Source organism: Aythya fuligula, chromosome 1 (genome assembly GCF_009819795.1).
Source record: "Aythya fuligula isolate bAytFul2 chromosome 1, bAytFul2.pri, whole genome shotgun sequence".
Lineage (NCBI taxonomy): Eukaryota > Metazoa > Chordata > Aves > Anseriformes > Anatidae > Aythya > Aythya fuligula.
Genome location: NC_045559.1, coordinates 3,426,839 through 3,443,683, shown reverse-complemented (window position 1 = coordinate 3,443,683; position 16,845 = coordinate 3,426,839). Strand labels below are relative to the sequence as shown.

At 51.9% G+C, this 16,845-nt stretch overlaps 1 protein-coding gene across 5 annotated transcripts; it reads right to left on the bottom strand.

The window, feature by feature from the left end:
- Positions 1-1,774: 1,774 nt before the first annotated feature.
- PODXL (podocalyxin like) lies at positions 1,775-13,964 on the bottom strand. 5 transcript variants are annotated; one of them, XM_032207674.1, is made up of 8 exons: positions 13,133-13,964; positions 11,189-11,337; positions 10,302-10,367; positions 5,022-5,172; positions 4,313-4,374; positions 4,045-4,212; positions 3,334-3,393; positions 1,775-2,033 (listed from the first exon to the last, which is right to left on the bottom strand). In XM_032207674.1, the coding sequence occupies exons 1-8, from the start codon at positions 13,755-13,757 to the stop codon at positions 1,839-1,841; spliced, it is 1,476 nt and encodes a 491-aa protein (XP_032063565.1). In that variant the 5' UTR covers positions 13,758-13,964; the 3' UTR covers positions 1,775-1,838. The 5 variants fall into 5 exon arrangements, with proteins under 5 accessions (XP_032063565.1, XP_032063567.1, XP_032063566.1 ...); XM_032207676.1 differs by having other exon boundaries at positions 1,775-2,030; XM_032207675.1 differs by having other exon boundaries at positions 3,334-3,390.
- Positions 13,965-16,845: the final 2,881 nt, after the last annotated feature.

Here is a 16,845-nt window from a genome sequence, read left to right as displayed (position 1 = left end):
CAGCAGGGAGGCGTTTTCCTGCTTCGTGGCAAGTTTTTGGTCCCCTCCCAGATTGGCATTTTGCTTTTTTTTTTTTTTTTTTTTCTCCTTTTTTTTTTTTTTTCTCTGATTTTTTTTTTTTTCCCCCCTCCAAAATCACTTCCCCGTAGTGCGGTGCACAGATGATAAGTGAAGTGCGCTGAGTACATCGCTAATGGGCAGCAGGAGTTATTTACAGACAAAAACAGATACAAAAACAGGCTCGAACGCTTCCAACTGTCCGTCAGTGCAGGAGCGAAGGGAGAAGAGCTGGCCCAGAGGACGCGAGGCATCTGCCATCCCTTCTGCTTTACCCAGCTTCGGGGACAGCCACGGGAAGGGGTCCCTGTGGTGTTAACCCGAAGGAAACCTCCAGGCCGTGATGGGAGCAAGGCAGGAGGACCCTGCGTGGGTGCTGTGCTCTGTCCCAAGCTCTGCAACCTCCCCATCCCTCCAGACCCAGTGAGGAGCTGGGAAAACCAGGAATGCCTCAGTTCAGCCACTTTCTGCCCCCCTCTAAAGATTTATTTCGAAAGGAGCCCTTGAGAGGAGACTGAGGGCTGTGGGATGAGGCTTGGTGAGCTGAGCTGGAGGCTGCTCTGCGCATCGCTGCTCCTTCGGCCGCTTGCTCAAGAAGAAAGGAGAAGCTTGAGGATGTGGATTGAGCTGATCAGCCTCGTGGGGAGGAAACACCAAGGGCTGGGGGGGTGGAAAGCTGCCCCCGAGCCACCTGGTTCGCGCTTCTGCTGCTCTTTTATCTCTTCTGCAGCTCACGCAGGACACCGTGACCCCCCAAAAATTGCCGTGCACGTTGCCACCAGCCCTGGCAGAGGATGTGTGGTGCTGCTGCAGCGTTCCTGGCAGGTGATCAGATGCTTCCAGAGGTAAATCCAGCCGCAGAGCTGGGCTGGGCTCCTTTACAGCAAAATAAAACCAACTCATAACTGTGTGCTTGGGCTGGTGATCGGGCACCGCTCCAGGTTCTCATGAAACTCTTCCTTGGAAGGACGAAATCAAGGAGTGATTCCTTTTCCTCTCCCTTTAACATTAAAGCAAAATCTGCTGCATCCTTCCCGTCACCTCTCCTGGTCTGAAACAAGAAATTGCCCCAGCCCTGGAGCCCGTTGTGGGGCAGCTGAAGGCAGGGTGGGATTTGGCATCCCCGGGCATTTGCTTGTGCCCCAAAGCGCTGCCGTGGCGCGTTTTCATCCAGCAGCTCGGCAGGGATGGGAACTGGCTGGAAAGGGAGCAAAGGGGCTGGTTCGGCTCCTCCTGCTCCATACCTGGGCGTTCTGCAAGGGAAGGGTGTAGGGGAGGGCAGGGTGATGATTAAACGGCGTGGGCTGGAGGAATTTTGGAGCTCTGTTTTCCAGGTTTGCCGTCGGGGGCTGCGCTCCGCTTCCCATCCTCGTGGTGTTTCTTTTTATTTTTGGGGTCGCTCGGCAGCTGGAGGCTGCTTTTGGATGGATGGGAGGGAACGCAGCATCCCTGCTGGGAAAAAAAACCTCGGGCATCCCTGCTTGGAGGAGAGCAGGGCAGCAAAGCCATCCCGTGGGGTTGGTCCCGAGGAGCACCCATGGGTGACGGAGCCGCTCGTCCCGATGCGGGTGCTGTGGTGACCACGTAGCTGTCTGCTCGCATCCCTCCCCCTGCCATCCTGCACCCCACCTGGTGGCTGTGATGAGCTCACGAGGGATTTTTCTGGGAATTTTGCCTTGTTTTGGAATTGTGCGTGTGTATGGGGGGGTTGTGGTTATTTTTTTTTAAGGGGAGCTGGGGGTTTCTGGGGGGTTGTTTCTTGCGGGATCAAGTTCCGTATCCTATAGATGCGTGTCCTCCTCTTCCTCCAGGTCTTCCTTCATGATGGTGTCGAGAGGGACGATCCAGCTGTCGCCCAGCTCCCCGTTGAGGTTCACCTTCTTCTCCTGCATCTCCGAGCAGGTCTCCATCACCTCCAGCGTGGGGTTGTCGTGGTAGCCGTTCTCCATCGTCTGCAGCTCCTCCGTCAGGCGCTGCTGCGAGGAAGAGAAAACCCAGAAAAAATAAAAATAAAAAAAAAAAGAGGTGAGGAAGAGCTTGGCCGTGCCCTGCGTGCCCTCTCGGGTCCTCCCCTGGCAGTATTTGCAGCCTCCCAGCCCGACGAGGCTGCTGCTCATGGAGGGAGGCTCCATGGGGCAGCAGGGGCTGGGGGCTGCAGGCAGCGCCGGCGCAGCGAGGGGGGAGCACGGGGCTGGAGGCAGAGGCTGCCGGTGGTGGAAGGGGGGGCGAGAGCAGCCAGAGACCTGCAGAAAACCTCCCCGAGGGCAGCTGGGGTGACGTGGCTGTGTCCTCACGTCACACAACCTTGGGAGGAGGCCAGCTCCAAAGGCTGAGCATCCTCAGCTCACCCCAACCCTGAATCCCTGCTCCTGCCTCCCCAGCTCCCCTTTCTGCCCGCTTTGTCCCTTTATTTTTATTCTCTGTTCACCCCCCTGACATCTCCCAGCTTGCAGATGCCACCAGTCCATCTCTCCTTGTATCAGCATAATTCCCGTGCCCTGTCCTGGAGAGCTCCTGGTGGAGAACCCCCCTCTCCTTCCCTTTGCCCACGCACAATTTTGGCTGGGGCATCATCTCCCCCTCCTCAGAAAGGGCTGATTCAGGGATGAATCAGGCACTGAATCACCTGGTGCTCAGATCCTTGCTAATCCCAGCCCTGTGGGTGCTTTCCTTTCATCTCCACTGCCAGCAGCATCCCCACCTCGTCCCAGTCCCAATTAACCACGGGCGGCTCCTTCAGCCCCATCCCAACCCCTGGGGATTTACAGGGGCTGTGTTTACAGACTCCTGTGTTCCCTCTCTTATTTTTTTAGGGTTTTCTGTGCGTGTCCTCCTGGCTGTACAGCTGCTGCATCGCTCCTAACAAACGCTGGGAAGGGAAAAGGGTGGAGAAGCGAAACCAGAGGGCTCAGCGCGAGCAGGCACTGCAGGAGCGGGCGGCGGAGCTGGAGGGGATGCTTGGAAGCAGGGGGGGGACCCTGAGCCCTCAAGGTTTGGGGGGGATGCTGGTAAAACCCCACCAGGTCAAGGGATGCTGGTAAAACCCTCCCAGGTTGAGGGATGCTGGTAAAAACCCCCCAGGTTGAGGGATGCTCAGGCAGTGCTCTCTCCCCACCGTGGTGTTGGCACCCACAGCGAGGGGCAGGGGGCTTCCAAGCTGGGCTTTAGTAGGCTTTAGTCTTGTTAAAAGCTGCCAACCATCACGGGGGGGGTGAAAGCTGGGGAGCTGGGGGGGTTACAGATGCAGCACCCACCCCTGCGTTGAATTTAACTCACATTAAAGATCAGGATGGCACGTCCATCATCAAACCCGGGGAGGTCAGGGTGGATGTGCTGCTTATTTCCAAGGTGAAACAACAGCAGGGTTTGAAAAGGGGGGGAAAGGGAGAAAAATAAAAGGGAAAAACAAAACAACAACAACAACAAAAAAAACAAACAAAAAAAAAAAACCAAAAAACAAAAAACACAACACAACAAAACTTTCAAGTCATTTTTGAAAAGCAGCAGGAGCGAAATTTAAAAAAAATAAAAATGGAAAAAGCGTCCAAAAAAAAAACAAATGCAAAAAAAAAAAGGAGAAATGCTTTTGACTTCCTAAGCAAGCAGTTGGAAAAAAAAACTGTCCCCACGCTTCCCTTCTCCTTTGGTGCCATATTTATTTTTCGTGATCGATCTTTTGTTTCTTTTTGGGGTGGGAGGGTGAAGGGGAAGAGGGGATGGGTTTGGAGGGGGATGGATTTGGGTTGAGAAAGCCTCATCAAAATTATGCCTGGACCTGAGGACGCTGCTCAGCTGCCCTGGTGGTTGCCCTTGGTCCCCATCCCAAAAGCACCTGTGGCATTTGGGCACCTTGCATTGAGATTTTGGATGGCAGCCCCTCGAGTGGCACCAGCAGAGGAGCAGCTTGGGTGCTCCTTGCCTCTCCGAGGTGCCCCTGGGGCAGGGATTTGTCTCGGGGTGCCCGTCCCATCCCTCCTCCCACCTCACCTGGTTCTTCTTTTGGGAGAAGCGCTGGTGGCAGCAGCCGTAGATGGCCGCCACCAGCAGCAGGGAGCAGGCCAGGGTGATGATGGTGATGATGAGGGGCGTGCTGAACTGGTCCTTCACCTCCTCCTCCATCTCCTGGTTGAGGTAGGTGACGTTGACGATGCCCAGCTGTGGAGGGAAGGACGGGGTCAGGATCCCAAGTGGGGTGGCCACCCCGTGCCAGCCTCCTTCGGGGATGTCCCCACGCCGTGCCTGGGGAGCTGCTTACCTTCTCGAGCTCGTTCCTCTTCTCCTTCAGCTCCTCGAAGACGTCTTCGGGGTGTAAAAGGCCTGGGGGAAGGCAGAAGCTGAAGTGAGCACGGGGATGGAGAGGGGATGGGTTGTGCCACCACCTCCTGCTTAAGGGAGGAGCCTCATGAAGGGACCTTGAGGGTCCCTCTAAAGCCAGCCAAAAAGACCCAAATCGCTCCTGGAAGTCTCATCAAGGGAGCTATGGGGGAAAGGTCCAGGCTTCCCTCCCTCGGGTGTCGTTTTGGGGATGGGGGCTGTACCTGGTGGGTCAAAGCCCACATGGGGAGGGCTGGTGGCTTGTCCCCACTGTCCCCTGTGCAAACACCCATGGGCAGAGCTGGATTTACCCCAAGGGCTCAGACATGGCCAAGAAGATCCCCTCCATGTTTTTTGGGGGAAGGATTGGAGCTGGGCACTGGGTTTTGAGGATGTGGGAGGTGTTTTTCTGCTGGAGACTGGTCCCTGCTTTGATTTACCGTGGACAAGGAGAGGGATCTGGTGGGCTCAAGGCTGCACTGATGACCAAAACTCATCTGTTGTGCCTCTCCCAAGCCCATGAGAAAGGGCAACCCAAGGAAAGCAGACCCTGACCAGGCTCTGGTAGACCCCCTGAGCCTTCAGCTGCCTCCCCACACCCGTGTCCCCCCCCAAACCCTCCCCACAGCAGGGTTTTGGGCCACACTCACGGTGCACCACCGCGTGCACGGCCCAGCGCTGGGGCGTGGAGGAGGCCAGCGTCACGGTGCACTTGTCCCTGTGGACGTCGAACGCCTGCCGCCCTATGGAGCAGAAGAGCTCGAAGAAGGACTCGTTTCTGCTGGCAGCCATCCAGTCGGTCTGTGGGGACAAAAAGGGGCTTGGCACCGCCGCCCATGCACCCAGAGACCCACAGCATCAAGCCCCTTCCCCAGAGTGGCGGGGTCATGGCACGGCTGGGGATGGAGAGGACCTTCGAGATCACCAGCCACCACCCCGACCCACCACATCCCATCGCTAAACCACGTCCCTTGGTGCCACCTCTGCTCATCTCCTAAATATTTCCTGCCCATCCTGCTGCTTCAGCACCCTCTCCGTGAAGAAATCCAATCTAAGCCTCCCCTGGCACAACGTTGGACCGCGATTTCGGATGTTGCAGCTGGAGCCATCCCTCCTCCTCCTCCTCCTCCGTGTCCGGCTGCTGCTGGCCCTCCCAGGGAACAGGAAAAGTTCAAAAGTCATTTCTTTAGGAAAAGCCGAGCTCTTGGCTGCCGTTCCTCACCGGGGCCCTGCGCTGGTCTTATCTGCGAGCTGCAGCTTTTGGTGTTCCAGGAATAGCAGGTCCCCGAGGGAAGCAGGGTGGGGAGCTGAGGCCACAGCGGGAACAGGACAGGGCTGTGGTGCCCCAGGGGCATCTGCATCCCTCCCACCAGCTGCATTCCTACCCCCTGGGCATTCCCTGGGGTTCTGGAGACAGTTAAAAAAGGGGTTGGCTTCTGTATAAACAGGAGCATCGCTGGAGGGGTGAGGCTGGGTAGGACTGGAGGGATGACTGCGGAGGGGTGCACGGAGCCCCTGGCCCCTCTGGGGTGCTCCTGAGACCCTCTGCGTCTGCCTGATGCTCTCCAGCAGCTGGGAGATCACTAAAATACGTCTGATTGCTCTGCAGAGATGCTGTGTGCTCAGATCCTGCACAGCAGCGTGCACAAATCCTGCACGAGCAGCTCCTGCGTGCACAAGGTCTGATTTGCAGGGATGCTGCACGCAGAGCTCCTGTGCATGCACGGATCCTGTGGATACAATCTTGCATCCACGGGAGCTGCATGCATGGCTCCTGCACCGAGATGCTCCATGCACAGACCTGTGTGCACAAATCCTGCATGTGCAAGTCCTGTGTGCATGGGAGCTGCATGCCCAGGTCCTACGTGCACAGATTCTGCATGCACAGATCCTGCAGGCAAAAATCTTCCACGCACACCCTTTGGAAATGAGCTGCCCTGGCTGGGAAGAGCCCAGCTCCCGCCTGTTCCAGCACCTCCAACCTTCCTCCCTCTGCAACCCTCCAGGTCCTGCTTGTGCTGACGGCCACCAGCGTCCCCTTGGTCAAGGAAAGCCCTGAATCTCACCCCGTATTATCAAAATATTTGGGAGGCAGCCCTGGAAGCTGCAGCAGAGCCAGGATGCACGTGGTGGGGTGGAAGGCTGGTCCTGGGTGCAGCGTGAGGGCGAGCTCGGCACTGGGAACTTTTCCCTTTCCATTTACAAGGGGAAAAGCTTCTCCCTTTGAGCTGTCCTGGCTGCATCCCCAGCAGCATCAGGAAAAAAAGCTGCAGGCAGCAGGATGAGGCAGCAGGGGAGGGCAGAGAGGCCTTGGCTGGCTCGGGGTGCTGTTTTTAGCCTGCTCGGACGCTGGGCTGTGCTCCTACGCTTTGCACGTCCTGCAGCTCTCGGTCCCTGAGCACGCACAGCACTTTTTGTTTGGCAGCAGCCTTAAAAGCCTCTCTGCTGCCTCCCTGCAAAGCCTTCTCTGGGGTTTCCCTTACAGTTCCCAGCACTGTTCCTCCTCCTGGCACCCCATGAAGAAGCAAAAACCTTTAAAACTCTTTTTTTTTTTTTTTTTGTGGGCGGAGAGCATAAACCCTTGCATTTTAAGGATGATGAGCCCCGAACAGCTTTGCTGCTGGCTGTCCAGCGATGCCTACACCCCGTAACGTGCTGATCAGGAGGGATTTGCCCTTTCCCAGCAACGGGACCAGGGGGATGCCCCGGTGGTGCCCCGGCCTCGCGCCCTCTCCCCGCCGGAGCCGCTCGCATTCCTTGGCCGGAGTTGAGAGGCGCTGCCGAGCGGCGCGGATCCGGTTCCCACACTGGCGGGGACCTAAAACCAACATCCCCGGGTGAGGTAACGGCACTTGAGTCAACAAACAGCCGGGTGGGGCGAGCGGGGGGCACGACCCTGCTCGGCACAGGGTCCTGTGGTCCTTTCGGGACTGTCCTGAGCCTGGAGAGGTCAGAGAGGTTGGGGTACGGGGGTCTCGCCGTGCGTTTTGCTGGCTGGAGCAGGTGGTGGTGCCCCCCCTGGTATCCTCCGAGCTGGGAATATCCATGTCCCAGCTGGGGATGTGGTGGAGGAGCCCTGGGAGGTGGCTGTGGGGTCGTTGTGGCCCTGATGGAGCTCACAGGGACTTTGGGCACCCCTGGCATCCTCACCTCCCGTGGCACCAAATGGGTTTTGGGGTGGAGCACCCCAAGCAGCAACCAAAAACCCAGCTGAGGATACAGGAGCTAGACCTTAGGAAAGTCACCCTATATAACGCAAAGCATCGAGCTAACGAACCTCATTAAGAAACTCATTAAGATGCTGCTGTAATCAAAGGAAGGAGAAGGGGCAACCTGGACCAAAGACCTCAGCACTAGTTAAAAGCATCACCCCAAAATGAAGGGTGCTGGAACCGAGCAGCCTGTAAAGGACCTTCACTCACCTGCACGGTACCTGACGTCTAACTAGATTTTTTTTTCTTTTTAAGAGTTTATAAACTATTTTCTTTTGAATTTTTGACTTCACTGAAGCTAAGAAACTGAGGTGCAGAACCCATGGCTCTCAGGCTCAGCCCCAACCTTTTTTGCCAGGGTCCCGACACTGCACAGGATGCTCCAGGAGAACGCAGCAGCAGGGAGGATGCCCGCATTGCCCCATCCTCTGTCAGGTGGGACATGGGCACGTCCCCCAACCCCTGCATCACCGTCACCATGCTTCACCCAGCTGGGGCTGAGCTTTCTGCACAATGCAGCCCCAATCCTGGCTCGTTTCATGGCCCAGGATCCGAGCCCTTTCTGGAACACTTCTCCTTATAGCGCACACTTTCCTGTTTTCCCACGGGCTGCAAAATGCAAAGTTTTTTTTTTTTTTTTTTCCACTTTGCTGTCAAGCTTTGGCTAGAGACTTGTTTACGGGACCTACAAAGCAGGGAAGCCAGATAGTGCCACTTCTCTGCTAGTTGCTCAGCTAGGGAGGCATAACATTTAATGTGATTTTGGGAATTTACCGAAAGGGGAAGTTAATGGCTGGGAGGTGTTCTGAAAGCAGGAGTGGACTGATCCTACGGGAGGATGCGCCCTTTCTGTGGCCATTTCGGGATGCAATTGTCATTTAGCACTAATGAGGCTGCTGATCACTATCATGCCTAAGGGAATCCAAGGAAAAGAGTGGGAGAGATGTGCTGGCTCACCAGCTCCAGGGAGTGAATGCCCAGAGAGGACCATGGATGATGCCAAGCCGTGATGTCTGCTCACCCTGTAGCTTGCTGGTGCATCCCCGTGCACCATCGTTTCACAGACTTACAGCCCCATTTCCACAAAGCCCTGTGGCACAGCTCGAGCTAAGCCATGGGATGGGGAGCAGCTCCACACAGTGAGACTGCACCCAGGAGGAGGAATAAAGCTGTAAACACCATTGGCCACCTTGATGCTTTGGGCTCCGAAATTAGATTTGGTCAAGCTGATATCATATTTTTTATATATTCCATGAAAAATTTGGTGAGAAGTTTTCCCAGGGCAGACATGGCAGTGGGTTTGGGCACTGCGTGGGGCTGGTAAGGGGATGCTTTCAGGAAGGGCTCTCCTGCTGTAGCATCCAGGCCATGAACATCCTCATCCTCAGCATTCAGGGCAACATGGCCAAAAAAATCATTGCTTCCTCTGGTGTCAGAAGCAGGAAGGTGATGGCCATCAGATGGCAGCACAGGGGCTTTCCCTCTTCCAGGAGCTCAGCGGGTGCTAGAGGGAGATGATACAAACCTTCACCAGGGCTGCCAGGCAGGGCCACCAAAAAGCCACAGGGAATTTCAAAGCTGCTGTGGTCAGTAGGAGCCACTGTGCTGCTCTCAGTATGTATCTCAAGTGTTTTTAGGACTATGGTTCATAAAACTGCTCTTTGCATCTTGCCACCATACGGTGAAGTCAGCGCTAGTCCCTCTGGGGCCTGCTGAGGTTCATGAACCTGAGCAGCTACTTGATGCTGTGAAGCATCAGCTATGAGAACAGCCCTGGGGTGACAATTTCCCAGTGCTTACATTGCCCTGGCAGTGCTGAGGTCCAAAACCCAGACCATTATAACCCCCAAACCATTAAAACACCCCAAATGCACAGCAGTCAGGATCTCACCAGCGTTTAAGATCTCACCAGCCGTGTGGTATTGGCTCTTGCTCCTGGCCATAAAGCTAAAAACTCAACCTATTTATAAATTATTAATAAATTCCATCTTCCCTATTGCAGGAAACCCATAGTTTCCATACTAATGTTTCTGAAGGTGGGTATCCCTCAGAAAAAAACACCAAGAATTTGGGTACCCACCAGGAAAAGGGGTCTTGGTCTACACTCTTGGGTTGGTTTTTGACTTTCCCTTACCTTGGAAATACATCTTACCACTCACTCATCCTACAGAGGGTTTGAAACAAATGCAATAAAGGTTTTTGCTCTTACTTTAGGGATTTATGAGCTGATTTAGCATCAAGGAGCACAAAAAAAAAATCAAACACAACAGACTCCCACCTACTGTGCTTCTTTGTCACTCTGTAGCTGGATGTCGACCTCACATTTTTTTTTTTATTTATTTTTTGAGTTTTGGGGTGAACTTCAGGCCTCTCTGAAGTCAAAGGCAATGCTTCCCCATTAGCTTTAAGGAAAGATGGTTTCACCCTCTAAAACTTTCCATTGCCTCTGTTCTGAGACCTAGGCTGGCTGAGTGGGTCCCTCCACATGAAGTCCTCATGGGTTTCTCCTGTTCCTGCCATGTCCCCCACTGGGTGATACTGATGAGTCTGGATTTGCATTTACCATTTTACATTCCAAAAGTGTTTCCCTCTTATTTTGAGCGAATTACTGTGATCTCTTGTAGGCTCACATGCTCAGAGTGCCACGGCTTGCCAGCTGATCACTAACAGCAGCCCAGCAGCTAATCCTACAGAAAAATCCCAAAGGATGCTACTTACACAGGTTTTAGCTTCTTTCAGATTTATGATGGGCCACGTGTCTTGGATCTGGTCTTTACAAACGATCTGGAAAGACGCAAGAAATGCAACTGTCAAACTGTTGGCATAGGTTGAATGACCATTGACCACTGATACAACAATCTGCCCCAAACCATGAGCCAACCCAACCAAAGCCCTGATCTGCTTTTTGGGGGCAGGACAGGCCCAGCAGCCCTCCACTGTGTGATAAAAGTTCTCCTGGGTAACTCGTATGGTTGCCTGGGGGATGCTTGCTAATTCACTTCCCACACCTGGCTTAGGATTTGCAGTATGGGACAAACTGGGAATTGGCTCAGGCAGCAGGAAGATCCATGCCAGTGGGCTGTGATGAAGTTCTACCCCACAAAAGAACATCTAGAAACATCCTCTTCCCTCCTGATTAGCACCAGGGTTCATTCATTATCCTGGCTTACATTTTTAGACCCTCCCAAGCCATTTTCTGCAAGGTTTACACTGAATTGCAGTCTTTGCCCTCTCACCATGTTCATTTCATTTCCCCTTTTTTCCCAAATTTCACTTATTTTCTTTGGTCAGCACCCGAAGTATGGTCACCTTCACCTCCATCCATCTCTGGAAAGTGATGCGTGAGAGAGTTTATCCACTCTTATTTTGCTGCCTCGTGTTTTCCAGAGGCAGATCTCTCTGACACAGGCACACACAGTGAGAAGGGCTGCAGGTTTTACACCTACATGGGATGCCAGCTACAAATTAATGTGACTTGGGGATAAAAGTTGAGTTTGGGATTGTGCTCCCTACTCAACAGAGCTGGTTCAGGAAAAGCGAGCCCCCTTTTTAGCCGTGTTCTGGACACCACCACGAAGTGCCCACCTTCCCATGGGTGTCATTACCTCATTTTTGAAGGAAATATTAGGGTGCTGTTGGTCAGGACTGCTGCTGATCATCTGGTCCCCCTGGGCTGGTGCTGATGTCTGGGCACTGGTGGGGCTCTGCTCAGTAGCTCTGGTTTTGTCTGGCACACGTCCTTGGCTTGTGCGGTCTGGGTCCCCAACATACACCAAAAAAAAACCAAGAAGACAGACACTGATATACAGCAGAGAGGATACAGCTGACATAGCTCCATTTGTGAGAGGCTGAAAATGAGTTTCCAACTCTTGCCCTGCCTTGAAGCTCCTCACTACTCCTAGCAACTCATGGAAAAGCTTTGGGTTGCTCCTGTTTTAAAACAAAAATCGCATTGTTGATGATATTTTCTACTGCTGAAAGCCACCAGACTCTTTGATGGCCGTGTATTGATAGCTGGGAAATCACTGATAAAAGAGGTATTGCTGGGCAAATGGGATGGCCCTCATTTCACCTTATCTGGGTTTCTTTCTTCTACAACATCTAGAAGTCTACAACAGAGGTAGATTGAGCTGGCTACCCAGGGTCTCCAGTTAATGGAGGTCAGCATGCCACCCCCCGACCACTGTTTCTTGTGCAATGGGAGTAATGCAAGGAGCACAGCAGCCTCCTGCCTCCACAGAGCCTTTCAAGGATTTGCATCCCCTGGTTCCTAATTGATCCTTAAATGGTGACAAAGAGAAGTAGAACACAGCATCCTGTTTACAGCCTGTTTCCTTTTCAGATTCCTGCCTCTTTCCTAGCAAAGATGAGGGATATTTTCTTTTGGACACCTTGTGGAGACTCCAGGGGAGAATTAATTTCAAAAAATTTATTTCTGTTTCATTCTCTCACCTATTTATTGAATGCAAAGATTTCTCAACCCCTTCATGTTCACTGTTTCAAGCCAAATTTGAATCAAAATCATTTCCTAGTCCATCCTTTACTGGAGAATAGTCCTGTGAAGCATGAGGGGAAAGAAACCTTTATCCTTTATGCAGAATCCTTTATGAAGGTTCATGGAACCTTCTTCCTTCTTGACAATTCAAGACTCATGTCACCTATCCTTAACTGCTAGCTTGAAACACGGCTTGGAGAAAGCCAGTGCAGCTGGTGTTGCAGTAAGACCTTGGCCCATTTAGTGATGCTGGTAAAAAGGATCTGGGAGGCTGAGAGGGAAGGAGTTGGGTTTTTGAGTGGTTTTTGCATTGCAGATAACGGGAAACTGGGTTGACTAGATATTCCCCAGAGAAGGATAATGAAAGGTTTCAACAAAATGCCACAGGGGAGGTGGAGCTGTGCCTCGGCAGTGAACTAACATGACTTAACAAAGCTCCAGAGGTCTAGAGCAAGCATATCAGTGGTGTTCAGCAAGGTCCAAAACACCACGTGGGCACTGCTAATGCTACTCAGGCAGAAGTCAGCAGACAAAACCCTGCAGCCATCCTACCTAACTGCTGAGAGTCTTTTGGGGCTGTAGACTCAGAGTTGAGCCACAAAATCTCCTTAGTCATCATCTAAAGCTTATTTTCTGTGCCTGCCCAGACAGCCTTCCCTAAGCTGTTAGCCCAATTAGGGACCCTCTTCGTTCAGCATTTGGGGTGCCATCGATCAGTTTTGTCAATGCCCTGCCTCTGAACTCATCGCTGCTGCCTCCTTTTTGCAGTTGCTGAAGATTGAGGCACTGCAGTCAGTGATGCTTGGGATTTGGTCCACCTGAAAACAGATGTAGGCACTTTCAGATGATCCGTGCCTTGAATTACAGTGACTTGACCTCACTAACGACAGGGACCTAAATGTCTAGGTGTCATGGAAAAAACTATGCTGGAAAGTCCTGAAATGAGACGAGGCGATGGCACCCCACTGTGACAGGAGGTGTATAGGATAGCCAAAGGAAAAGACCACATAAAGGCTTCCTTCCCCAAGAAATCAAGCTTCTAGTCTTCTGTTACCTGCGCGAGGAGTCGTTGTGGTGGCAACATCTGAGATCTTGCCTGTGGTGCCAGTTGGTGAAGATGGAGATGTTTTACCAGGGGCAGAGGACACGGGTGCAGCAGAAGGGGTAGAAGAGGCCGGCCCGTGGACTGGAGAAGCAGGAGAAGAGTCAGACTGGTTGGTGACGGATGGGGGAGAAGAGACATTGTGGTTCTTGGTGCTGGGTGGAAGGTTGGCTTGTGGGTCTGAAGTGCTCCCAACAGTGCTGGTCAACGGGCCCGAGGTGCAGCTCACATCACCCACTCTGCATGGAGAAGTTGTGACAGTAGCCACTGAGCCCCTCGAGGTGGCTGGGGGGCTGGTCGTCTGGGTGGGAACAGGGTTTCCCGTGGGCTTGGCTCCCGAGGTGGCTGTAGTGGCGGTGTTCTGCTGGGTGGTGCTGGTGGATGCCACAGGGGTGGTCGTGGAGCTGGTCAAAGTGCTGAGCTGAAGAGTACTGAGCAACACGGTGGTGGTAAGCAAAGAGCCACCCTGCTTGTCTGTGGTGTCTTTGGCTGCAGTTGTGGCTGCTGTTTGCCGGGTGGTGGGTGAGCTCGTCAGATGGCTTGTAGTGGTGGGCTTTGGAGGAGTTGTGGGTGACATCGTAGCGGTAGAGGGTGTTGGGCTTCCCGTTTTGCTTGTGGAGGCTGTCCCTGGAGCTGCGGAGGGCGACACCCCGGGGCTGGGAGATTGGGTGCTCGGCTTGGTCGTGGAGAGGGTCCCTTGAACGTTGCTGGTGGTTGCGGCGGTGGTGATCTGCTTATCTCCTCCTGGGATCACTGTGGTCGTCTCAGCAACATCGTCAGAGCTGACATCTAGGGAAAAGCAGAAAAGCCAAGATAAACTTTGGGCTAGGGGAACTTCCTTCGGTTTCCACCCAAAACAGGTATTTGCAGAAAAAAAAAAAAAAAGCTGAACAGAAACCATGAGTCATCCACTCGGGGCTTGTCTCACGCTCTCTAAACTCTCACAGGGTGCTGCGTTATGGCATCAATTTAGCCAGCAGAGCAGGAGGGCATGACCTGCTGGCACCCAGAAGTCAGGTCTGCCTTCAGGCAAGGTGCATCACCTCTCACACAGGTTGTTCCTGAACAAAAAAACACCCAGCAACAAAAAATATCCAGCCCTTCTAGGAGACGTTTTTAAGGAAAAACCTTTCCTTTAAGGAAAGGTTGAACGTGGTGCTTAGGGACATGGTTTAGTGGGTGACATTGGTGGTAGGGGGATGGTTGGGCCAGATGATCTTGGAGGGCTTTTCCAACCTTAATGATTCTAGGAGAGCAGCTAAGGGACACAACGGGTGCTGTTTGGCTGACCCCAAGGGTCTCAGAGGTCTCTGTAGTGGCGAGGAGCTGCAGATAAATGAGGTGAAGCCTTCCAACCACTTTGGAAGTTTTATTATTTTTGCAAGCTTAGCATTTGCTTCTTTCATTGTTCACATTTCAAATTATTTTTCTCCTAAACTCAGATGGTTACTATGAAAAGCAACACAAAATAGGCACACGCATCTACTCACAGAGCCAAACTTCGTACAGGCAGAAATCCCCACCTAGGTGAACTATGGAAAGAATATTTATTCTATTTGCTCCAAAAGAATGGGTCAACACTGGACTGAGCTTGCAATTAAATGCAAAAAAAACATTTACTTGGAGCCACATCATTTTAATTTCAAGGCTGTTCGATTCAGTTGTCCATTGCAAATTTTACCACCAAATTACAATCATTTGCTTGTTAAGCTTATTTTTGCTGTTCCAAAAAACCCAAGAAGTTCACAAAAAAAGTTAAAAGTTAGTGTTCAGTTTCATATGGAAATGTTAAAAAAAATAATCAAATGCTTCATTTGGGTAGAAAAAGGAAAAGCAAACCAGGAAAGGAAGGGCTCCATCTACACGTACCATGCAAATCCTGAACACCATGACAAAAGCACAGCCTGAACCCTGAAATTCCCACGTGTTTTCCTGCGGTCTCTATCCCACATTTGTACATCCCAAAGCATGATATAGAAATGCTACTCGTGTTGTGGCTTCGTTCTTTTTGGGGAAAGCTGTGAGAGCTGGTGTTACCTCAGTGGGAACGAAGCTCAGTCTCATTGCAAAGAGCATTGCCCTTTGCTCGGTTATCACACAGAACGAGATCTGCAGTTGATTTCTGAAGAATAATTTAAATTCTCAAATTATTAATCCTTTTCTGAAGTGAGGGGCACCGCCGAAGGACAGGTTACATGGCAAAAGAGCTCTCCAACAGCAGCAACGTGCTGCAACACTCAAACATGCTATACACACCACGAGACTGGATGCAAAATTTGGGTCCTTTTTTTCTGTTTGTAATCACAGCAGGAGCTCTATCAGTCGCCGCGGAGATAACCTTCCCCATTGCACACAGTAACTCCCAGCTCTGGGCACTTGCTCAAATTCACCCCAGGAAAAATTTCAGCTAATTTTTCACCCTCCAGAAACTGCAGACTGCCCTGCAGCAGTGCACCTGCACGGAGTCAGGAAACCAACCCGATTTTGGGGGACTATGTTTCTTACATTTGATGACAGCTCAAAACAGGGCTATATTTTTGCCCCATGCCCCCCGTGTATATTGTTTCCAACTGCCCAAAGTAGGAGTGAAACTTCCCAGGATGGATTTTTAGCAATTTCCAGGCACTGCTCTTGAGATGTTAATTCCTCTATGCTAGCTTACTGGCAATGATGTTTTTTTTTTTTTTCTTTTGCAGAGCCTGTTTATTAGCACTGGTTGTGCTTCAGAGATCTGATGGAAGCTCAAGTTTCTGAGATTTGTACCACTGGGGAAATCTAGCCTGGATCAACCCTGCCAAGTCAAGGCCTGGAGGCTGGAGGCACAGACAGCACCTAGGGAATGGGATCTGGGCTGGGGAGCGGTGGCAGGTTTGGGCTCATATGAACAGGGAAACGGCAGGAGAAAAGATGTGTAGACAGTGCCATTCCTACTCCTGGTTCCCCATCAGCCACCAGGAGCAGCCATTCTGCAAACACCACTGAGATGTTAGCTGAGCAAACTATAACAGCATGAATTATTTTAGGGGCTTGCAAGGAAACACCTGCCCTACACATACAGGAAAAGATCATTTATAATTTAATTATAATTACAATTTATAATTATAATTTATAATATTATAATACCTAGAAGTCATAGGTATTATTGGACCGACCACTGGCTGCAGGAGAAGAAAAGGAGAGAAAGCAAAACGCAGGTGTAAGATGTGGGCACCCAGAAGAGGAGACCTAGGTGCAAAAGATAGGAGGGAGTTTTCTTCCAGCTACCTTCTTAGCTTAACTTTCCTGGCTTGAATTCTTGGTGACAGCTGCAGCAAGCTAGAGAGATGGCATCCAGTTAGCCACAAACTGGATCTACCCCATAAATAGGGACGTAAAAGCCAGACAGGGGTTCTGATGTCAAGGGGAAAACTACCCACACCCTAGTGGTAGAAAGAGTATTGAAGAGATGTCAATAAAGAAAGGGTCAGAAGGAAGTTGGAGGAAATCTCCCACTGCTGTCACTTCCTTTTCTTAACCTGTCCCTGTCCCAGAGAGGCAGGAAGCAAACGTGTTGAAGAAAAAGTAGAAAGGCAATTCAATTCAACTCTGTCCAAAAGAGAAAGGGGCAGGTCCATGCCTTGGCTCTGGGACAGTCCTGGTGGCCAGCTGGGACCCCATGAACCATG

What these genes read in the sequence shown, in the direction of transcription:
- PODXL (XM_032207674.1), bottom strand. Translation starts at nt 13,757, where the DNA reads ATGTCACCCACAACTCCTCCAAAGCCCACCACTACAAGCCATCTGACG. An exon ending in CACAACGACTCCTCGCGCAG is followed by an intron (nt 11,338 to 13,132) that starts GTAACAGAAGAC and finishes TTGGGGACCCAG; the next exon opens with ACCGCACAAGCCAAGGACGT. An exon ending in TCTCCCAAAAGAAGAACCAG is followed by an intron (nt 3,394 to 4,044) that starts GTGAGGTGGGAG and finishes CTTGGAAATAAG; the next exon opens with CAGCACATCCACCCTGACCT.